General features: G+C 38.8%; 1 protein-coding gene across 14 annotated transcripts in view; it reads left to right on the forward strand.

Moving 5' to 3' along the window:
- ANKRD45 (ankyrin repeat domain 45) overlaps positions 1–19,773 on the forward strand; it is a 109,239-nt gene that overhangs the window by 83,023 nt on the left and 6,443 nt on the right. For all 14 annotated transcript variants that reach the window (XR_008511391.2, XM_063716958.1, XM_054525106.1 and 11 more), the window contains 2 exons: positions 7,214–7,308; positions 9,452–9,590. Coding sequence is in view for 13 of the 14 variants with exons in the window: in XM_063716958.1 (XP_063573028.1) it covers positions 7,214–7,308; positions 9,452–9,590 (234 nt within the window). In the remaining variant the exon portion in view is untranslated. The remainder of the gene's footprint in view (positions 1–7,213; positions 7,309–9,451; positions 9,591–19,773) is intronic.

Consider the following 19,773-nt stretch of genomic DNA (forward strand, 5'->3'; position numbering starts at 1 on the left):
CTTCATGGAGTTTACTTTCTAGTAGGGGGATACAGAAAATAATTGTGTCTATCTAAATCTATATGTCTGTATCTGTGGAATGCTATGGTGATATGATATGTCATTGTAGTTTTGATTTGCATTTCTCTGGATGATCAGTGATGTTGATCACCTTTTCATATACTGGTTTGCCATTTTGTATGTCTTTTGAGAAATGTCCATTCACATCTTTTGCCCATTTAAAAAATAGGATTATTAGATTTTTTTCCTATTGAGTTGTTAGAGCTCCTTATATATTCTGGTTATTAATCCCTTGTCATATGGGTAGTTTTCTTCCATTCTGTGGGTTGTCTCTTCACTTTGTTGATTGTTTCCTTTGCTGTGCAGAAGCTTTTTAACGTAATAATCCCATTTGTCGATGTTTTCTTTGGTTGCCTCTGCTTGTATGGTATTCCTGAAAAAATCTTTGCCCAGACCAATATCCTGGAGAGTTTCCCAAATGTTTTCTTACAGTAGTTTCATAGTTTGAGGTCTTATATTTAAGTCTTTAATTCAGTTTGATTTAATTTTTGTATATGGTGAGAGATGGGGTCGAGTTTCATTCTTCTGCTTATGGATATCCAGTTTTCCCAGCACCATTTATTGAAGAGACCGTCCTTTCCCCAATGTATGTTCTTGCCACCTTTGTCAAAAGTGAGTTCACTGTAGATTTATAGATTTATTTCTGGGTTCTCCATTCTGTTCCATTGGTCTATGTATTTATTTTTAGGCCAGTCCCATGCTGTTTTGGTTGCTATAGCTCTGTAGTATAATTTGAAGTCAAGTAATGTGATTCCTTCAGTTTTTATGTTTTTGTTTTGCTCAGGATGTCTTTGGCTATTCTGGGTCTTTTGTGGTTCCATAAAAATTTTAGTATTGTTTTTTCTATTTCTGCGAAGCATGTCATTGGTATTTTGATACCAATGCATTGAATCTGTACATTGCTTTGGGTAGTATGAGCATTTTAACAATATTGATTCTTCCAATCTATGAACATGGAATGTCTTTCCATTTTTTGTGTCCTCTTCAGTTTCTTGCATCAGTCTTTTATAGTTTTCATTATAGAGATTTTTCACTTTTTGGGTTAAGTTTATCCCTAAGTATTTTATTTTCTTTGTATGTATTGTAAATGGGGTTACTTTCTTGATTTTTTTTTCAGATTGTTCACTGTTGGCCTATAGAAATACTATTGATTTTTGCATGTTGATTTTGTATCCTGCAATTTTACTGAATTTGTTTATCAGTTCTAATAATTTTTTGGTGGAGTCTTTATACTTTTCCAAATATAAAATTATATCAGCTGGAATGAAGGATAATTTTACTTCCTCCTTTCCAGTTTGGATGCCCTTTATTTTCTTCTCTGATTGCTCTAGGTAAGACTTCCAACACTACATTGAATAACAGTGGTGAAAGTGGGCAATCTTGTCTTATTCCAGATCTTAAAGGAAAGGCTTTTAGTTTTTCCTGTTCTGTGTGACACCAGCTGTGGGTCTGTCATATGCGGCTTTTATTGTGTTGATGTATGTTCCTACTATACCCAGTTTTTTGAGGGTTTTTACATGAAGGAATATTCAATTTTAGCCTCAATTAAAATGATCATATGGTTTGTGTCCTTCATTCTGTTGATATGATGTATCACATTAATTTATTAGCATTTGTTGGAACATCCTTGCATCCTTGGGATAAATGTCACTTGGTCATGATGATAGTCATGATGAATGATGTTTTAAATGTGTGGTTGAATTCAGTTTGATAGCATTTTGTTGAGGATTTTTGCATCAGTGTTCATCAGGGAGATTGGCTTGTAGTTTTGTTTTTGTTTTTTTTTTTTTGATGTGTCTTTGTCTGGTTTTGGTATCAGAGTAATAATGGCTCTGTAAAATGTATTTGGAAGTATTTCCTCCTTCTCTATTTTTCAGAATAGTTTGAGTAGGAATGGTATTAGTTCTTTAAGTGTTTGGTAAAACTTGGCATGAAGCTATTGGGTCCTGGGCTTTTATTTGCTTGGAGACTTTTTATTACAGCTTTGATCTCATTACTTGTTATTGGTTTATTCAGGTTTTGGATTTCTTCATGGTTTAAACTTGTAGGTTGTATGTGTCTAGAACTTTATCCATTTATCTTAAGTTTTCCAATTTATTGGCATATATTTGCTCATAGTAGCCTCTGATGATCTTTTGAATTTCTGTGGAATTGGTTGTAATGTCTTCTTTTTCATTTTTTTCTGATTTTTAAAATTTGGGCCTTTCTTTTTTTCTTAGTCTGGCTAATGGTTTGCCAATTTTGTTTATCTTTTCAAAAAACCAACTTTTCATTTCATTGATCTTTTGAATTTTTTTAAAATTTCAATTTCATTAATTTTTGTTCTGATCTTTTTAATTTATTTTCTTCTACTAATTTTGGGTTTGGTTTGCTCTTGCTTTTCTAGTTCTTTAAGATGTATTGTTAAGGTGTTTATTTGAAGTTTTTGTATTTTTTTAATGTAGGCGTTTATTACTATAAACTTTCCTCTTAGTACAGCTTTCACTGCATTCCATAGTTTTGGTATATTGTGTTTCTATTTTCATTTGTTGCAAGAATTTTAAAAATTTCCTTCTTATTAGTAATTTCTTCATTGACACACTATTCATTCAGAAGCATACTGTTTAATTTCTATGTGCTGTATAGTTTCCAAAATTCCTCTTGTTATTGATTTCTAGCTTTATTCCATTGTGGTCAGAGAAAATACTTGATATAATTTTAATTTTTTTGAAACTTTTAAGACTTGTTTTGTGGCCTAACATATGGTCTGTCCTTGAGAATGATCCATGTGCTGAGTAGAAAAATGTGCATTGTGCAGTCACTGAATGAAATGTTCTGTAAATATCTAGTAGGTCCATTTGGTCTGTAGTGTAGATTAAATCCGATGTTTCTTTTTTGATGTTCTGTCTGGATGATCTGTCCAATGCTGAAAGTGGGGTGTTGAAGTCTCCACCTATTATTGTATTGGGGTCTATCTCTCTCTCAAGCTCTGATAATATTTGCTTTAAATATCTGGGTGCTCCAGCATTGGGTGCATGTATATTCCCAGCTGTTATATCCTCTTTCTGAAGTGACCCCTCTATTATTATATATGACCTTCTTTGTCTCTTTCATAGTTTTTTTCTTGAAATCTGTTTTGCCTGATGTAAGTGTACTACTCCTGCTCTTTATTGGTTTCCATTGGCTTGGAATATCTTTTTTTATTCTTTTATTTTCCATTTATGTGTATCTTCACAGGTGGTGTGTTTCTTATATGTAACAGATAATTGGATCTTTGATTTTTATCTCTTCAACCACTCTATGTCTTTTGATTGGAGAGTTTAGTCCATTTACATTCAGTGTTGTTGTTGATAAGTAAGGACTTATTCCTGCCATTTTGCTATTTGTTTTCTGGTTGTTTTGTGGTCTTATCTTCCTTCTTTCCTTCCTTCCTGTCTTCCTTTCAGTGAAGGTGATTTTCTCTGGTAGTATGTTTTAATTTCTTGCTTTTTATTTTTTGTGTCTCTTTTTTTTTTTTTTTTAGACAGTCTCACTCTGTCACCCAGGTTAGGGTGCAGTGGCACAATCTTGGCTCACTGCAACCTCTGCCTCCTGGCTTCAAGCGATTCTCCTGCCTCAGCCTCCCTAGTAGTTGGGATTACAGGCATGCACCACCACGCCAGCTAATTTTTGTATTTTTAGTAGCTGGTCTCAAACTCCTGACCTCAAGTGATCTGCCTGCTTTGGCCTCCCAAAGTGCTGGGATTATAGATGTGAGCCACCAAGCCCAGCTTTGTTGTATGTTTTTTGATTTGAGATTACCATGAGACTTTCAAATAGTATCTTATAGTTCATTATTTTAGACTGATGACAACTTAACATAGATTGTATAAACAAACGAGCGAAGAGAAAAACAAATAAAAGCTACACTTTAACTTCATTCCCCTCCAATTTTTTACCTTTTTGTTGTTTTTATTTATATCCTATTGTACCGCCTATGTCTTGAAAATTATTATGTTTGATAGGTTAATCTTTTAGTCTTTCTGTTCAAAATAGGAGTAGTTTACCCACCATAATTACAGTGTCATACATAGTATTTTGTGGTTTTCTGTGTACTTACTATTACCAGTGAGTTTTATATCTTCTGATGATTTCTTATTGCTCATTAACATCCTTTTCTTTCAGATTAAAAAACTCCCTTTAGGATTTCTTCTAGGACAAGTCTAGTGTTGATGAAATCCCTCAGCTTTCGTTTGCCTGGGAAAATATTTCTCTGATGTGTTTGAAGGATATTTTCATGGATACACTGTTCTAGGGTAAAAGTTATTTTCCTTTAGCACTTTAAAAATGTCATGCCACTCTCTCCTGGCCCATATGGTTTCTACTGAAAAGTCTGTGCTAGATGTATTGGAGTTCCATTATATGTTATTTGTTGCTTTTCTTTTGCTGCTTTTAGGATCTTTATCCCTGATTTTTGGGAGTTTGATTACTAAATACCTTGAGGTAGTCTTCTTTGGGCTAAAACTGCTTGGTGTTCTATAATCTCCTAGTGCTTGAATATTAATATATTTATCTAGGTTTGGGAAGTTCTTTTTTTATTAATATTATTCCTTTGAATAAATTTTCTACCCTGATCTCTCTCTGCCTCCTCTTTAAGGCCAGTAACTTTCAGATTTGCCCGTTTGAGGCTATATTCTAGATCTTATAGGAGGGCTTCATTGTTTTTTATTCTTTTTTCTTTTGTCTCCTCTGACTGTATTTTCAAATAACCTGTCTTTTGGCTTACTAGTTCTTTCTTCTGCTTGATCAATTCTACTGTTAAGAGACTGTCATGCATTGATTGGTATGTCAATTGCATTTTTCAGCTCCAGAATTACTGCTTGATTCTTTTAAGTTGTTCCAAACTCTTTGTTAATTTTATCTGATAGGATTCTGAATTCTTTCTCTGTGTTATCTTGAATTTCTTTGAGTTTCCTCAAAAAAGCTATTTTGAATTCTGTGTCTGAAAGGTCACATATCTCTTTTACTCTGGGATTGATCACTGGAGCCTTACTTTGTTTGATGAGGTCCTGTTTTTCTGACTGACCTTCTTGCTTGTGGATGTTCACTGGCATCTGGGCATTGAAGAGTTAGGTATTTATTGTAGGTATTGCAGTCTGGGCTTGTTTGTACCTGTCCTTCTTGGGAAGGCTTTCTACGTATTTGAAGGGACTTGGGTGTTGTGATCTAAGTTTTTGGTTACTCTAGCCGTATCTGCATTAGGGGGCACCCCAAGCTCAGTAACGCTGTGGCTCTTGCAGACTTGTAGAGATACTGTCTTGGTGGTCTTGGGTAAGATGTGGGAAAATGCCCTGGATTATCAGGCAGAAACTCTTTTTTTCTTTTCTTACTTTCCCCTCAACAAACAGAGTCTCTCTCTCTGTGCTGGGCTGCCTAGAACTGGGGGAGGGGTAACACAAGCACCCCTGTGGCCACCACCACTAAGACTGCCCTGGGTCAGACCTGAAGCCAGCATGGCACTGGGTCTTGCCCAAGGCCTGTGGTGACCACTGCCTGGTTATTGCTTATATTCACTCAAGGCCCAATGATCTACAATCAGCAGTTGGCAAATACAGCCAGGCATGTGTCCTTCCGTAAAGGCAACAAGTTCCCCCAGGCTCTGGGTGGGTCCGGAGATGCCATCTGGGAGTCAAGTCTTGGAGTCAAGAACCTTAGGAATCTAGCTGGTGCTCTATTCTACTGCAGCTGAGCTGGCACCCAAGCCATAAGACACAGTCCTTCCCACTTTTCCTCTCCCTTTTCTTCTAACAGAGTAGTCTCTCCCTGTGGCCACCACTGCCCAGGCCCGCAGCAAGTACCACCTGGCTACTGCTGATATTCACTCGAGGCCCAAGGGCTCTATAATCAGCCTGTGGTGAATACTGCCCAGCATGGGTCTCTCCCTTCAGGGCACTGGGCTCTCCTCTGGTCCAGGCCAGGCCCAGAAATGCTTTCCAGGAGACAAGGCTTGGAATCAGGGACCTTAGGATCCTGCTTGGTGTGCTACACCACTGTGGCTGAGCTGATACCCAAGTTGCAAGACAAAGTCCCATTTACTCTTCCCTCTCTGACGTGTCGAGCAGAAGGTGTCTCTCCCCATAGTCACTACAGCTGGGGAATGTTCTGGGTCACCCCTGAAGCCAGCATGGCTCTGAGTCTCACCCAAGGTCCGTGGTGAGTACTGCCTAGGTATCACTGCTGCTTATTCAGGACCCAAGGGCTCTTTAGTCAGCAGGTGATGAATCCTGCCAGGACTGGGTCCTTCCCTTCAAGGCAGCTGGCTCCCTTCTGGCCCAGGATGTGTATAGAAATACCACCTTGGAGTTAGGGCCTGGAATGGGGGCCTCAGGACTCTGCTTGGTGCCCTGTTCTACTGTGGCTGAGCTGGTATCCAAGTTGCAAGACAAAGTCTTATTCACTTTTTCCTCTCTTCTCCTCAAGCAGAAGAAAGGAGTGTCTCCCAGAGCTGTAAGCTGTGTTGCCTGGGATTCGCAGAGCGGTGGCAAGCACTCCCATGGCCATTCAGGCTGGTGTCTCACTAGGTGATGTGCACCCCAAGTCCACTGGCTCTGATCCCTGCACAGCACTAGGACTTGCCCAGGAATTGCAGCCCTTGTGGCCTAGATGGCCTTTCAAGTTTATTTAGGATCCCATAGCACTTTAACCTGTAGTGGTGGGGCCTGCTGGAACTCAGATTCCAACTGTTGGGATGTGTGCTTCCCCTCTAGCTAGAGCTGGTCTAAATGCTGCATCCATGGGTGCCAGCTGAATTATGCCCCATGTTGCTTTCTTCTATGATAGGGAAGCATTGAGCTGTAGTGCAAAGCCCCACAGTCACTGTGCTCTCCCTCAAGCATATAGATTCTCTGTCTGCACTGTGTGGCTATTGCCAGGGGTATGGGGGAAGTGTGGTGTAGGCAGTTCAAAACTGTCTTTCCTACCCTCTTCAGTGCCTCTTTCCTTAATATGATGTTAAAATGAGCTACTGTGATTGCTTACCTGATTTTTGGTTCTCATGTTGGTGCTTTTTGTGTGGATAGTTTTTCAATTTGGTGTTTCTGTGGGGTGGGGTGGACAGTGGAGGCTTCCTTTTGACTATCTTGCTCTGCCTCTTGTCTTTGTCTTGTCATGTGTGTGTTTCTGTCCATTCTTTCAGATGCAAGGCTGACTCTGAAAAAATATATTGCAAAAGTCTCTTTAGCTGTTACTGACACTGAAAAGGGATCAGGGAAACTCCTTAAGGAAGACAAGGTACTGTATTGTGATTATTGCTTGTTCTGTAGTGTTTTGAGAATTTTGTCTTATATTTTAATTTTTGCACTGATGTTCTAAAGGCAGGTTGTGGTCCTTACTTCCTCCCTCCTCCCTCTTTCTTTCCTTCTTACTTCCTACCTTCCCTTCGTTTCTTTATAAACCTCTAATAGAGGATAGTCTGATCAAAACTAAAATAAATAGTATTAAAGAGTGACATAGAGATGTACTAAGTATCAAACCCAGCAACATGGCCGAATCTTAGAAATGTAATATTGAGAAAAAAAAATTATCAAAGACTACATAGACTTTTATGAAGCTCAAAAACAAGCAATATCAAACTATATAATTTAGGGATGCCTACATATGGGACTAAAACTATTTAAAAAGCCAAGCAAAGGGATAAGCACAGATCATAGTTATCTCTTGAAGGCAGTCAGGGGGGTGGGATGGGGAGGGACAGAAGCTGCATTAATAGTACTGGTAGTGTTCTGGTTCTTCTGTTGAGTAGTAGGGTCCAAAATAATACAATGGAAATATTCATTTCATTATTTTGCTTCAAAACTGAGATATACATTATATATTTTAGTATATATGTACATGTACAAATATATTGCATATTATTTAATGTGTCAAATTTTCCAGAATGGGAAAAAAGATACACAGCTGTAAACACAGTAATTTTAAAGCCCACTTGCCACATATCTAAGTACTAGATCTAAGCATTCACTGTGGAATAGTTTAGTGCTCCAAATGTATATTTAAAAAATATCCTGGAGGTATCAGAAATGTGTTTTGGTTTTAAATTATTTCCTATATTTTTGTGCAGGATGCTCTGTGGATTTCCTGTGACTTATTATTCAGATGAAAAAGAATTAGGTATTGCTAAAAGTATAAGATATCACCAAGTCTGAGCACTTGATAAGTTATACATTGCACTTGTGTCTTATAGAGTACTCTACAAAATCTCTTGTGAAACAAACAAAATGTAGGCAAAATTTATTAGAATAGCTTTTGGAGCTATCAGATCTGCAAAGCAAAATTTTCCTGACACAAAGAAATAGTGCTTTGTCGAACTAGTTACTGGAACATTCTTAGTTTAATTTTAAAAAAATTGATTATTTGAACTAGAAATTATGTATACATAGTAATAATTAGAAAAAATCAGAATGTCTGAAGCAAACATAATAGTTTTGCCTTTTCTATTTCTATTCTTATTACCTACTCTGTGGTTTGGATAACAATTTTGTGTTATGTTTTCCCTTTCACTTATATAATCATATGTATCCATACACATAATAGGAATTTTATGAAAGATTTTGTTTTTATAAAAATGAGATCACACTTATATATATTAGTCTTTAATTTTACATTTTTTCCTTCTCAATAAGATATTATGGACACCTCTCTAAGTCTACTTGCTTCTACATACTTCTGCATATACTACTGCTTATTATTTAACAGTATGGACAAGACATACCACAAATGTATTTATTTATCTTTATTATTACAGACCATAGTACAATAAACATCTTAAATCAGACATCAGAAATTTGCTGCATATGTGCAATGAGATAATTTTACAATGCAAATTGACAGATTTTCAGTAAGGTGGAGCTTTTCTTGTATTTCTTGAACTTCCTCCTTATGTGAACCATTTGAGAGGGAATAAAATATCAGCATTGTCTTTTGAGTTGCATGCAACTCATACCATCCACCCATTCTTTTCTGGTCTTTGCAAGTACTTCTTTTAGTCACAGGGCTTAACAAAAATGAAGAATTAGGGAGAAAGCGTAGAATGGTACCAGGCTTCATGACTCTTGATGGTGAGTTTTATTGTGCTCATATTCCACTAATGTTAGAGCTGCACTGTCCAATATAATAGATACTAGCCACATGTGACTATTCAAATTTGAATTATTTAAAATTAAATAAAATTTAAAATGTAGTTCCTTAGTCACCCTAGCCACATTTCTAGTGCCCAATAGCTATTTATATCTAATGGCTACTGTATTGGACAATGCAGGTACAGAATATTTCTATCATTACAGAAAGTTCAGTTGGATGTGCCGGTTTAGAGATACTGTTGAGTTTTATTTTTCAATAAATAAGTGGAGAGCAAACTCTGTATTTCTGTCCCTAGAATACCATCCTCAGTGCATGCCGTGCAAAGAATGAGTGGTTGGAAACCCATACAGAAGCTTCCATTAATGAGCTTTTTGAGCAGAGACAACAACTGGAAGATATTGTGACTCCTATCTTTGCAAAAATGACTACACCACGTAAGTTTTGGATAAAAGGTGGTTTGAATGTCAGAAGGGATAAAAATTAAGTTCAATGTTTTTTTGAGATATTCTGATTTTAACAATCTTCATTAAGTAGTCATTAACATTGTTACAAGCACTAATCTATGATATAGTTCCCTAGTTTCATTATTTTCAATATTAGTAATAACTAATAATAACTGAAGTCTTCCTATAGGAAATGTCTAATACTAATCTTAATATTACAATCATCAGTCTTTAAATTTTATGTAATTACTATAGCTTTGCTTTGATTTTTTTTTTGGAGGCAGAGTCTTGCTCTGTTACCCACGCTGGAGTGCAGTGGTGTGATTGTAGCTTACCACAGCCTCCAACTTCTGGGCTCAGGTGATACTCCTGCTTCCTGAGTAGCTGGGACCACAGGCAGGCATCACCATGCTTGGCTAATTTTTAGATTTTTTATGGAGATAGGGTCTTGCTATGTTTCTCAAGCTGGTCTTGAACTCCTAGCTTCATGTAGTCCTACTGCCTCAGCCTCCTGAAGTGTTGGCTTTACAGGTGTGAGCCACCACACTGGGCCTGTCGTTGATTTTGATTCTCATCTAGGAGGCATCTCCTCCGGGGAGATAGGGTGGCAACATTTTATTTTATTTATTTTTATTTTTATTTTTTTCCTTCAACATTTATTTTAAGTTCCAGGGTACATGTGCAGGATGTGCTGGTTTGTTACATAGGTAAACGTGTGCCATGGTGGTTTGCTGCTCAGATCAACCCACCACCTTGGTATTAAGCGCAGCATCCATTAGCTATTCTTCCTAATGCTGTCCCTCCCCCGACCCCTACAGTGTATGTTGTTCCCCTCCATGTGTCCATGTGTTCTCATCATTCAGCTCCCACTTACAAGTGAGAACATACGGTGTTTGGTTTTCTGTTCCTGCGTTAGTTTGCTGAGGATAATGGCTTCCAGCTCCATCCATGTCTTTTAAATGGACATGGTCTTGTTCCTTTTCATGGCTGCATAGTATTCCATGGTATATATGTTCCACATTTTCTTTACCCAGTCTATCATTGATAGGCATTTGGGTTGATTCCATGTTTTTGCTATTGTGAATAGTGATGCAATGAACATACACATGCATGTATCTTTATAATAGAATGATTTATATTCTTTTGTGTATATACCCAGTAACAGGATTGCTGGGTCAAATGGTATTTCTGTCTCTAGATCTTTGAGGAATTGCCATACTGTCTTCCACAATGGTTAAGTTAATTTACATTCCCACCAACAGTGTATAAGAATTCCTTTTTATCCACAACCTTGCCAGCATCTGTTGTTTCTGGACTTTTTAATAATTGCCATTCTGACTGGCATGAGATGGTGTGTCATTGTGTTTTTGATTTGCATTTCTCTAATGATCAGTGATGTTGAGCTTTTTTTCATGTTTGTTTACTGACTACGTGAATGTGTGTTTTTTTTTTGAGGCGGAGTCTCACTCTTGTCACTCAGGCTGGAATGCAATGCTCACTGTAACCCCTGCCTCCTGGGTTCAAGTGATTCTCTTGCCTTAGCCTCCTGAGTAGCTGGGATTACATGTGTGCCACCATGCCCAGCTAATTTTTATATTTTTTTTGTAGAGACAGGGTTTCACCATGTTGGCCAGGCTGGTCTTGAACTTCTGACCTCAGGTGGTCCGCCCACCACAGTCTCCCAAAGTGCTGAGATTACAGGCATGAGCCACCATGCCCGGCCTTTTTTTTTCTTTGAATGTCTTCTTCTGAGAAGTGTCTGTTCATGTCTTTTGCCAACTTTTTAATGGGGTTGTTTGTTTTTTGCTTGTACATTTGTGTAAGTTCCTTGTAGACTCTGGATATTAGACCTTTGTCAGATGAATAGATTGCAAAAATTTTCTGTAGGTTGTCTGTTCACTCTGATGATAGTTTCTTTTGCTGTGCAGAAGCTCTTTAGTTTAATTAGATCCTATTTGTCAATTTTTCCTTTTGTTGCAATTGCTTTTGGTGTTTTACTCATGAAATCCTTGCCTGTGCCTATGTCCTGAATGGTATTGGCTTGATTTTCTTCGAGGGTTTTTATAGTTTTGGGTTTTACATTTAAGTCTTTAATCTATCTTGAGTTAATTTTTGTATAAGGTGTAAGGAAGGGGTCCAGTTTCAATTTTCTGCATATGGCTAACCAGTTTTCCCAACACCATTTATTAAATAGGGAATCCTTTCTCCATTGCTTGTTTTTGTCAGGTTTGTTGAAGATCAGATGGTTGTAGGTGTGTGGTCTGATTTCTGAGTTCTCTATTCTTTTCCATTGGTCTATGTGTCTGTTTTTGTACCAATACCATGCTGTTTTGGTTACTGTAGCCTTGTAGTATAGTTCAAAGTTGGGTAGCATGTTGCCTCCAGCTTTGTTCTTTTTGCTAAGGATTGTCTTGGCTATTCAGCCTCTTTTTTTGTTCCATATGAATTTTAAAATAGTTTACTTTAATTCTGTGAAGAATGTCAATGACAGTTTAATGGGAATAGCATTGAATTTATAAATTACTTTGGGCAGTATGGCCATTTCATAATATTAGTTCTTCCTATCCATGAGCATGGAATGTTTTTCCATTTGTGTCCTTTCTGATTTCCTTGAGCAGTGGTTTGTAGTTCTTCTTCAAGAGGTGGTTCACTTCCCTTGACTGCTGTATTTTTATGTATTTTATTCTTTTTGTAGCAGTTGTGAAGTGGATTTCATTCATGATTTGGCTCTCTGCTTGCCTGTTGTTGGTGTATAAAAATGCTAGCAATTTTTGCACACTGAGTTTGTATCCTGATAATTTGCTGAAGTTGCTTATCAGTTTAAGAAGCTTTTGGGCTGAGATAATAGGGTTTCCTAGATATAGGATCATGTCATCTGCAAACAAAGATAATTTAACTTCCTCTCTCTCTATTTGAATACCCTTTATTTGTTTCTCTTGCCTGATTTCCCTAGCCAGAACTTCCAATACTATGTCGAATAGGCATGGTGGGAGAGGGCATCCTTGTCTTGTGCTGGTTTTCAAGGGGAATGCTTCCACTTTTTGTCCATTCAGTATGATATTGGCTGTGGGTTTTTCATATAGGGCTCTAATTATTTTGAGGTATGTTCCTTCAATACTTAGTTTATTGAGAATTTTTAACTTGAAGAGATGTTGAATTTTATAGAAGGTCTTTTCTTTCTCTATCGAGATAATCATGTGGTTTTTGTCTTTAGTTCTGCTATGTGATGAATTACATTTATTGATTTGTGTATGCTGAACCAACCTTGCATCCTGGAGATGAAGCCAACTTGATCATGGTGAATAAACTTTTTGATGTGCTGCTGGATTTGATTTGCCAGTATTTTATTGAGGATTTTTGCATCAATGTTCATCAGGGATATTGGCCTAAAGTTTTCTTTTTCTGTTGTATCTCTGCCAGGTTTGGGTATCAGGATGATGCTGGCCTCATACAATGAGTTAGAAAGGAGTCCTTCCTTTTCAATTTTTTGGAATAGTTTCAGTAGAGATGGTACCAGCTCTTCTTTATACCTCTGGTGGAATTCAGCTGTAAATCCATCTGGTCCTGGGCTTCTTTTTGGTTGGTAGGCTATTTATTACTGCCTCAATTTCAGAACCCATTATTGGTCTATTCAGGGATTCAATTTCTTCCTGGTTCAGTCTTGGGAGGGTGTATGTGTCCAGGAATTTATTCATTTCTTCTAGATTTTCTACTTTATGTTCATAGAATTGTTTATAGTTTGTCTGATGGTTGTTTTGATGTGGAATCAGTGGTGATATCACCTTTATCATTTCTGATTGTGTCTATTTGATTCTTCTGCTTTTCTTCCTTATTAATTTGGCTAGTGATCTATCTATTTTATTAATTTTTTTCCAAAAAACCAGCTCCTGGATTCATTGATTTTTTTGAAGAGTTTTTTTGTGTCTCTGTCTCCTTCAATTCTGCTCCGATTTTGATTATTTCTTGTCTTCTGCTAACTTTGGGGTTTGTTTGCTCTTGGTTCTCTAGTTCTTTCAGTTGTGATGTTAGGTTGTTAATTTGAGATCTTTCCAGCTTTTTGATGTGGGCATTTAGTGCTGTGAATCTCCCTCTTAACTCTGCTTTAGCTGTATCCCAGAGATTCTGGTACATTGTCTCTTTGTTCTCATTAGTTTCAAAGAACTTCTTGATTTCTGCCTTAATTTCAGTATTTACCCAGGAGTCATTCAGGAGCAAGTTGTTCAATTTCCATGCAGTTGTGTGGTTTTGAGTGAATTTCTTAGCATTGAGTTCTAATTTGATTGCATTGTGGTCTGAGAGACAGTTTGTTATGATTTCAGTTCTTTCACATTTGCTGAGTGTTTTACTTCTGCATATGTGATCAATTTTTGGTTAAGTGCCATGTGGTGATGAGAAGAACGTATATTCTGTTGTTTTTGGGTGAAGAGTTTTGTAGATATCTATCAAGTGTGCTTGACCCAAAGCTGAGTTCAGGTCCTGAATATCTTTGTTAATTTTCTGTCTGGATGGTCTTTTTTAATATTGTCAGTGGGGTGTTAAAGTCTCCCATTATTATTGTGTATGAGTCTAAGTCTCTTTGTAGGTATCTAAGAACTTGCTTTATGAATCTGGGTGCTCCTGTATTGTGTGCATATATATTTAGGATAGTTAGCTCTTCTTGTTGAATTGAACCCTTTATTGTTATGTAATGCCCTTCTTTGCTTCTTTGTCTTTTTTTTTTTTTGAGATGGAGTCTTGCTTTGTCACCCAGGCTGGAGTACAATAGTGCAATCTCAGCTTACTGCAAACTTCGCCTCCTGGGTTCAAGCGATTCTCCTGCCTCCCCCTCCCAAGTGGCAGGGATTACAGGTGCCCACTTCCACACCTGGCTAATTTTTGTATTTTTAGTAGAGACTGGGTTTCACTATGTTGGCCAGGCTGGTCTCGAACTCCTGACCTCAAGTGATCCACCCACGTTGGCCTCTCAAAGTACTAGGATTACAGGCATGAGCCACCGTGCCCAGCCCCTTCTTTGTCCTTTTTGACCTTTGTTGGTTTAAAGTCTGTTTTGTCAGAAACTAGGACTGTGATCCCTGCTTTTTTCCTGTTTTCCATTTGCTTGGTAAGTTTTCCTTCATCTCTTTCTTTTGAGCCTATGTGTGTCTTTGCACATGAGATGGGTCTCTTGAAGACAGCGTACTGATGGGTCTTGGATCTTTATCCAGCTTGCCATTCTGTCTCTTAATTGGGGCATTTAGCCCATTTACATTTAAGGTTAATATTGTTATGTGTGAATTTGATCCTGTCATCATGATGCTAGCTGGTTATTTTTGCAGACTTGTTTATGTGGTTGCTTCAAAGTGTCACTGGTCTGTGTACTTCAGTTTGTTTTTGTAGTGGCTGGTAACGGGTTTTCCTTTCTATATTTAGTGCTCCCTTCAGGAGCTCCCTCAAGGCAGGGCTGGTGGTGACAAATTCCCTCAGTGTTTTCTTGTCTGAAAAGAATCTTATTTCTCCTTTGCTCATGAAGCTTAGTTTGGCTGGATATGAAATTCTGGGTTGGAAATCCTTTTCTTTAAGAATGTGGAATAGTGGCCCCCAATCTCTTCTGGTTTTAGGGTTTCCACTCAGAGGTCCACTGTTAGTCTGAGGGGTTTCCCGTTGTAGGTGACCTGGCCTTTCAGTCTGGCCACCTTTAACATTTTTTCTTTCATTTTGACCTTGGAGAATCTGATGATTATGTGTCTTGGGGTTGATCTTCTCATGGAGTATCTTACTGAGGTTCTCTGGATTTCCTGAATTTGAATGTTGGCCTGTCTTGCTAGGTTGGGGAAATTCTCCTGGATAATATGCCGAAGTATGTTTTCCAACTTGGTTTTATTCTCCCCGTCTTTTTCAGGTACCCCAATCAGTCATAGGTTTTGTCTTTTTACATAGTCCCATATTTCTCAGAGGTTTTGTTCATTCGTTTTCATTCCTTTTTTCTGTATTCTTGTCTTCATATTTCAAAAGATAGTCTTCAAGCTCTGACATTTTTTCCTCCTCTTCGTCTGTTCTTCTACTGATACTTGTGTTTGCACTGTGAATTTCTTGCATCATGGTTTTCAGCTCCATCAGGTCAGTTATGCTCCCCTCTAAACTGGCTATTCTGGTTTTCAGCTCCTGTATTGTTTTATCATGATTCTTAGCTTCTTTGCATTGGGTTACAATGTGTTCCTTTAGCTCAGTGAAATTCATTATTACCCACCTTCTAAAGCCTACTTCTGTCATTTCAGCCATCTTGGCCTCAGTCCAGTTCTGTGCCCTTGCTGGAGAGGTGTTGCAGTCACTTGTAGAAGAAGAGGCACTCTGGCTTTTTGAGTTTTCAGCATTTTTGCATTGATTCTTTCTCACCTTTGTGGGCTTATCTACCTTGGAGTTTTGAGGTTGCTGACCTTTGAATGGAGTTTTTTTGAGGCCTTTTTTGTTGACGCTGCTGCTGCTGTTGCTTTCTGTTTGTGTGTTTTTCTTTTAAAAGTCAGGCCACTTTTCTGTAGGGCTGCTGCAGTTTGCTGGAGGATGGCTCCAGAAAACTGGAAGTTGCCTTGGTTTTTCCTCTACCTGGAGGTATCAGCAAGTAAAGGGTGTGAAACAGCAAAGACAACAGCCTGCTCTTTTCTTTGGGAGCTTTGTCCCAGTGGGGTATTGACCTGTTGCCAGCCTGGACACTCCTGTAGGAGGTATCTGAAGACCTGTGTTGGGAGGTCTCACTCAGTCAGGAGGGATGGGATAAGGGACCTGCTTAAAGAAGCAGTCTGGCTGCTTTTTGGTAGAGCAGGTGTGCTGCGTTGGGGATAGCCCTTCCTCATCCAGACTGCCTGGACTCTCCAGAGCCAGCAGGCTGGAAAGGCTGTTGACTGGACCGCAGAGACATCGGTCATCCCTCCCCACAGTGGCTCCATCTTAAAAGAGATCAGAGTTATGTCTGTATAACTCTGGCTGGAGTTGCTGTAATTCCTGCAGGGAGGCCCCACCCAGTGAAGGGGGATGCATTGGGGTCCCATTTAAAGAAGCAATCTGGCCACAATCTGGCACAGCAGCTGTGCTGCATTGTGCAGGACTCCTCCTCATCAGGACTTCTTGAACTCCCCAGAGCTGGCAGGCTAGAAGGGCTGAGTTGAACAAACTACAGAAATGGATGGCACCTGCCTCTACCCCCTGGGAACTCATCCATCTCAGGCAGTCTCCAGCCTGTTGTGCTGTCTGGCAGGAATTCCAAGGTGGTAGGTCTTAACTTGTGAAGTGCTGTGGAAGTGGGGCCCACAAAATGACACTGCTTGGCTCTCTGGATTCAGCCCTATTCCTAGGGGAGCATATAAATGGATCTCCTGCCTTGCTGGGATTCGTGGGGCCAGAGTATGTAAAACTCCTGAGTCTCTGTGTGAGCCTGAGCATCTGCTTTGCCAAGACTCCACATAGGTCTGTGTATCAGACCCAAGGCTCTGGTGGCATGGGCTCATGAGGGGATCTCATGATCGGTGGGTTGCAAAGATCTGTGTGAGAAGTGTGGTTTCTCACTTTACTTACTCCTTAAGCAGATAAGCCACACGTACATTGTGAGTGGTCGTGCAATCACTCACTGCTTCCCTTGGCTGGGGGTGGGGGTGCCTTTGGCTCTGTGCCGCTCTTGGGTGGGCCATTGCCCCACTCTACTTTTCTTCATTCTTTCTGGGTCAAGCCATTTGCCTAGTGAGTCCCAAAGGAAGAACCTGGATATTTCATTTGAAGGTGCTGAATTCACTCGCTGTTTTTATTTTCCATGAGAGCCGTAGACTGCAGCTTTTTCTAATCGGCCATCTCGGTTCCTCTTGGCAGCATTTTAAAAAGCAGTTTAAGTATTATAATTCTATATTTCGGGAAAAACCTACTGTGGGAATACTATCCTAAGAATCAGAAAGGTGAACGTATCAGAATCTTGGTGGCAGGCACACCCCTAACATTTTTTAAAAATAATAGCTTTGTTGAGATACAATTCTCACACCTTAAAATTAATCATTTTAAAGAGTACAATTCAGTGGTTTTCAATATATTCACAAAGTTGTGTAATTATCACCCTTACGTAACTTTCAAGTTTTGCCTCTCTGAAAAGAAACCTTATAGCTATTAGCAGTCACTTCCTATTCTTCCCTCCCTCAAGCCCTGTCAACCACTAATATACTTTCTGTCTCTATGGATTTGCCTTCTCTGAACATTTTTTTTTTAACTTTTTTTTCTGGGGGCAGGGCAGGTTGGGTTAGGATGGCTGCCCTCTGGACTTGCCCCTGAACATTTTATAAATGAAATAATATAGTATGTGTTGCCTTTTGTGGTGGCCTCTCTCACTTGGCATAATATTTTTAATGTTCATCCATGTGGTAACATGTATCAGTACTTCATTCTGCTTTATGGCTAAATAATATTCCATTTTGTGGGTACAAATTTAGTCTATTTTTTTTTTTTTTTGAGATGGAGTCTCGCTCTGTTGCCCAGGCTGGAGTGCTGTGGCACGATCTCGGCTTACTGCAAGCTCCGCCTCCTGGGTTCATGCCATTCTCCTGGCTCAGCCTCCTGAGTAGCTGGGACTACAGGCGCCCGCCACCATGCTTGGCTAATTTTTTGTATTTTTAGTAGAGACGGGATTTCACCATGTTAGCCAGGATGTTCTTGATCTCTTGACCTCGTGATCCACCTGCCTCGGCCTCCCAAAGTGCTGGGATTACAGGTGTGAGCCACCGTGCCCAGCCCAAATTTAATCTATTTATCAATTGATGGACATTTGGGTTTCCACTCTTTTGACTATTATAGATAATGCTGCAATGAACTGTTGTATGAAAATTTTTATGTGGTCACATGTTTTCCTTTTTCTTTGGTATATTGCTGAGTTATAAACTGATTTCCATTTTATATTCCAACCAGCAGTACATGAAGATTCAAATTTCTCTACATCTTCGTCAGTATTTGTCATTGTCTTTTTTAAAAAAATTAGCCATCCTAGTGGGTACGAAGTGGTATCTTAATGTATTCTGATTTGCATTTCCCAAATTACTAACAATTCTAAGCATCTTTTCATGCTTACTGGCCATTTCTGTATTTTCTCTGGAGAAATATCTATTTGAATTGCTTGCCCATTTTTTTTTTTTTCTTTTCCTGGTCATTAAAGGGAAGAAACTTTTCCTTCCTTCCTTCCTTCCTTCTTTCCTTCTTTCCTTCTTTCCTTCCTCCCTCTCTCTTTCTTTTCTTTCTTTCATTTTAAGACAGGCTCTCACTCTGTTGCCCAGGCTGCAGTGCAGTGGCACAGTTACAGCTCACTGCAGCCTCAACCTCCCTGGGCCCAAGCGATCCTCCCACCTCAGCCTCTGAAGTAGTTGGGAGTACACGGGTATGCCACAACACCTGGCTAATTTTTCTACATTTTGTAGAGACAGGGTTTTGCCATATTGCTCAGGCTGATCTCAAACTCCTGGGCTCAAGTGATCTACTCGCCTCGGCCTCCCAAAGGGCTGGAATTACAGGTGTGAGCCACCACACCTGCCCTTGCCACCTGTAGATTGGATTGTCTTTTTATTTTTTAGTTATATGAGCTCTTTATGTATTCTGGATACAAGTCTCTCGTCAGAAATATGATTCTGTTTCCTCCCATTCTCTGGATTGTCTTGTCATTTTCTTAATTATGTTTTGGAACACAAAAAAACTTTATTTGGATTGAGTTCAATTTATCTGTTTTTCCTTTGTTGCTTCTGCTTTCTGTGTCATACCTAAGAAACCACTGCCAATCCAAGGTCACCAAGATTTAATTCTATGTTTTCTTCTAAGAGTTTTGTAGTTTTAGCACTAATGTTTAGTTCTGTGATATATTTTGAGATATATATTTTTATAGTGTATGTGTGTGTGTGTGTGTGTGTGTGTGTGTGTGTGTGTGTATGTATTAGGCCATAGGGGTCCAATTTAATTCTTTTGCATGTGGATAATCAGTACCTAAGATTTTTATGTTTATCAAAAAGGAATTGTGGATTTTTAAAGGTTAAGACACTTAACCTAGTCCAGATATTACAGTATGACAGAATGTTTCTTGCCATCTAGAACTAATATGAATCATATGATCTGTTGAGCACACACATAGCACTCTCCTAGGAGCCTACCACTTAGTTTGTGAGTAGAACATACCTGAAAAGATAGT

Source organism: Pongo abelii, chromosome 1 (genome assembly GCF_028885655.2).
Source record: "Pongo abelii isolate AG06213 chromosome 1, NHGRI_mPonAbe1-v2.0_pri, whole genome shotgun sequence".
In the NCBI taxonomy this organism is placed as follows: Eukaryota; Metazoa; Chordata; class Mammalia; order Primates; family Hominidae; genus Pongo; species Pongo abelii.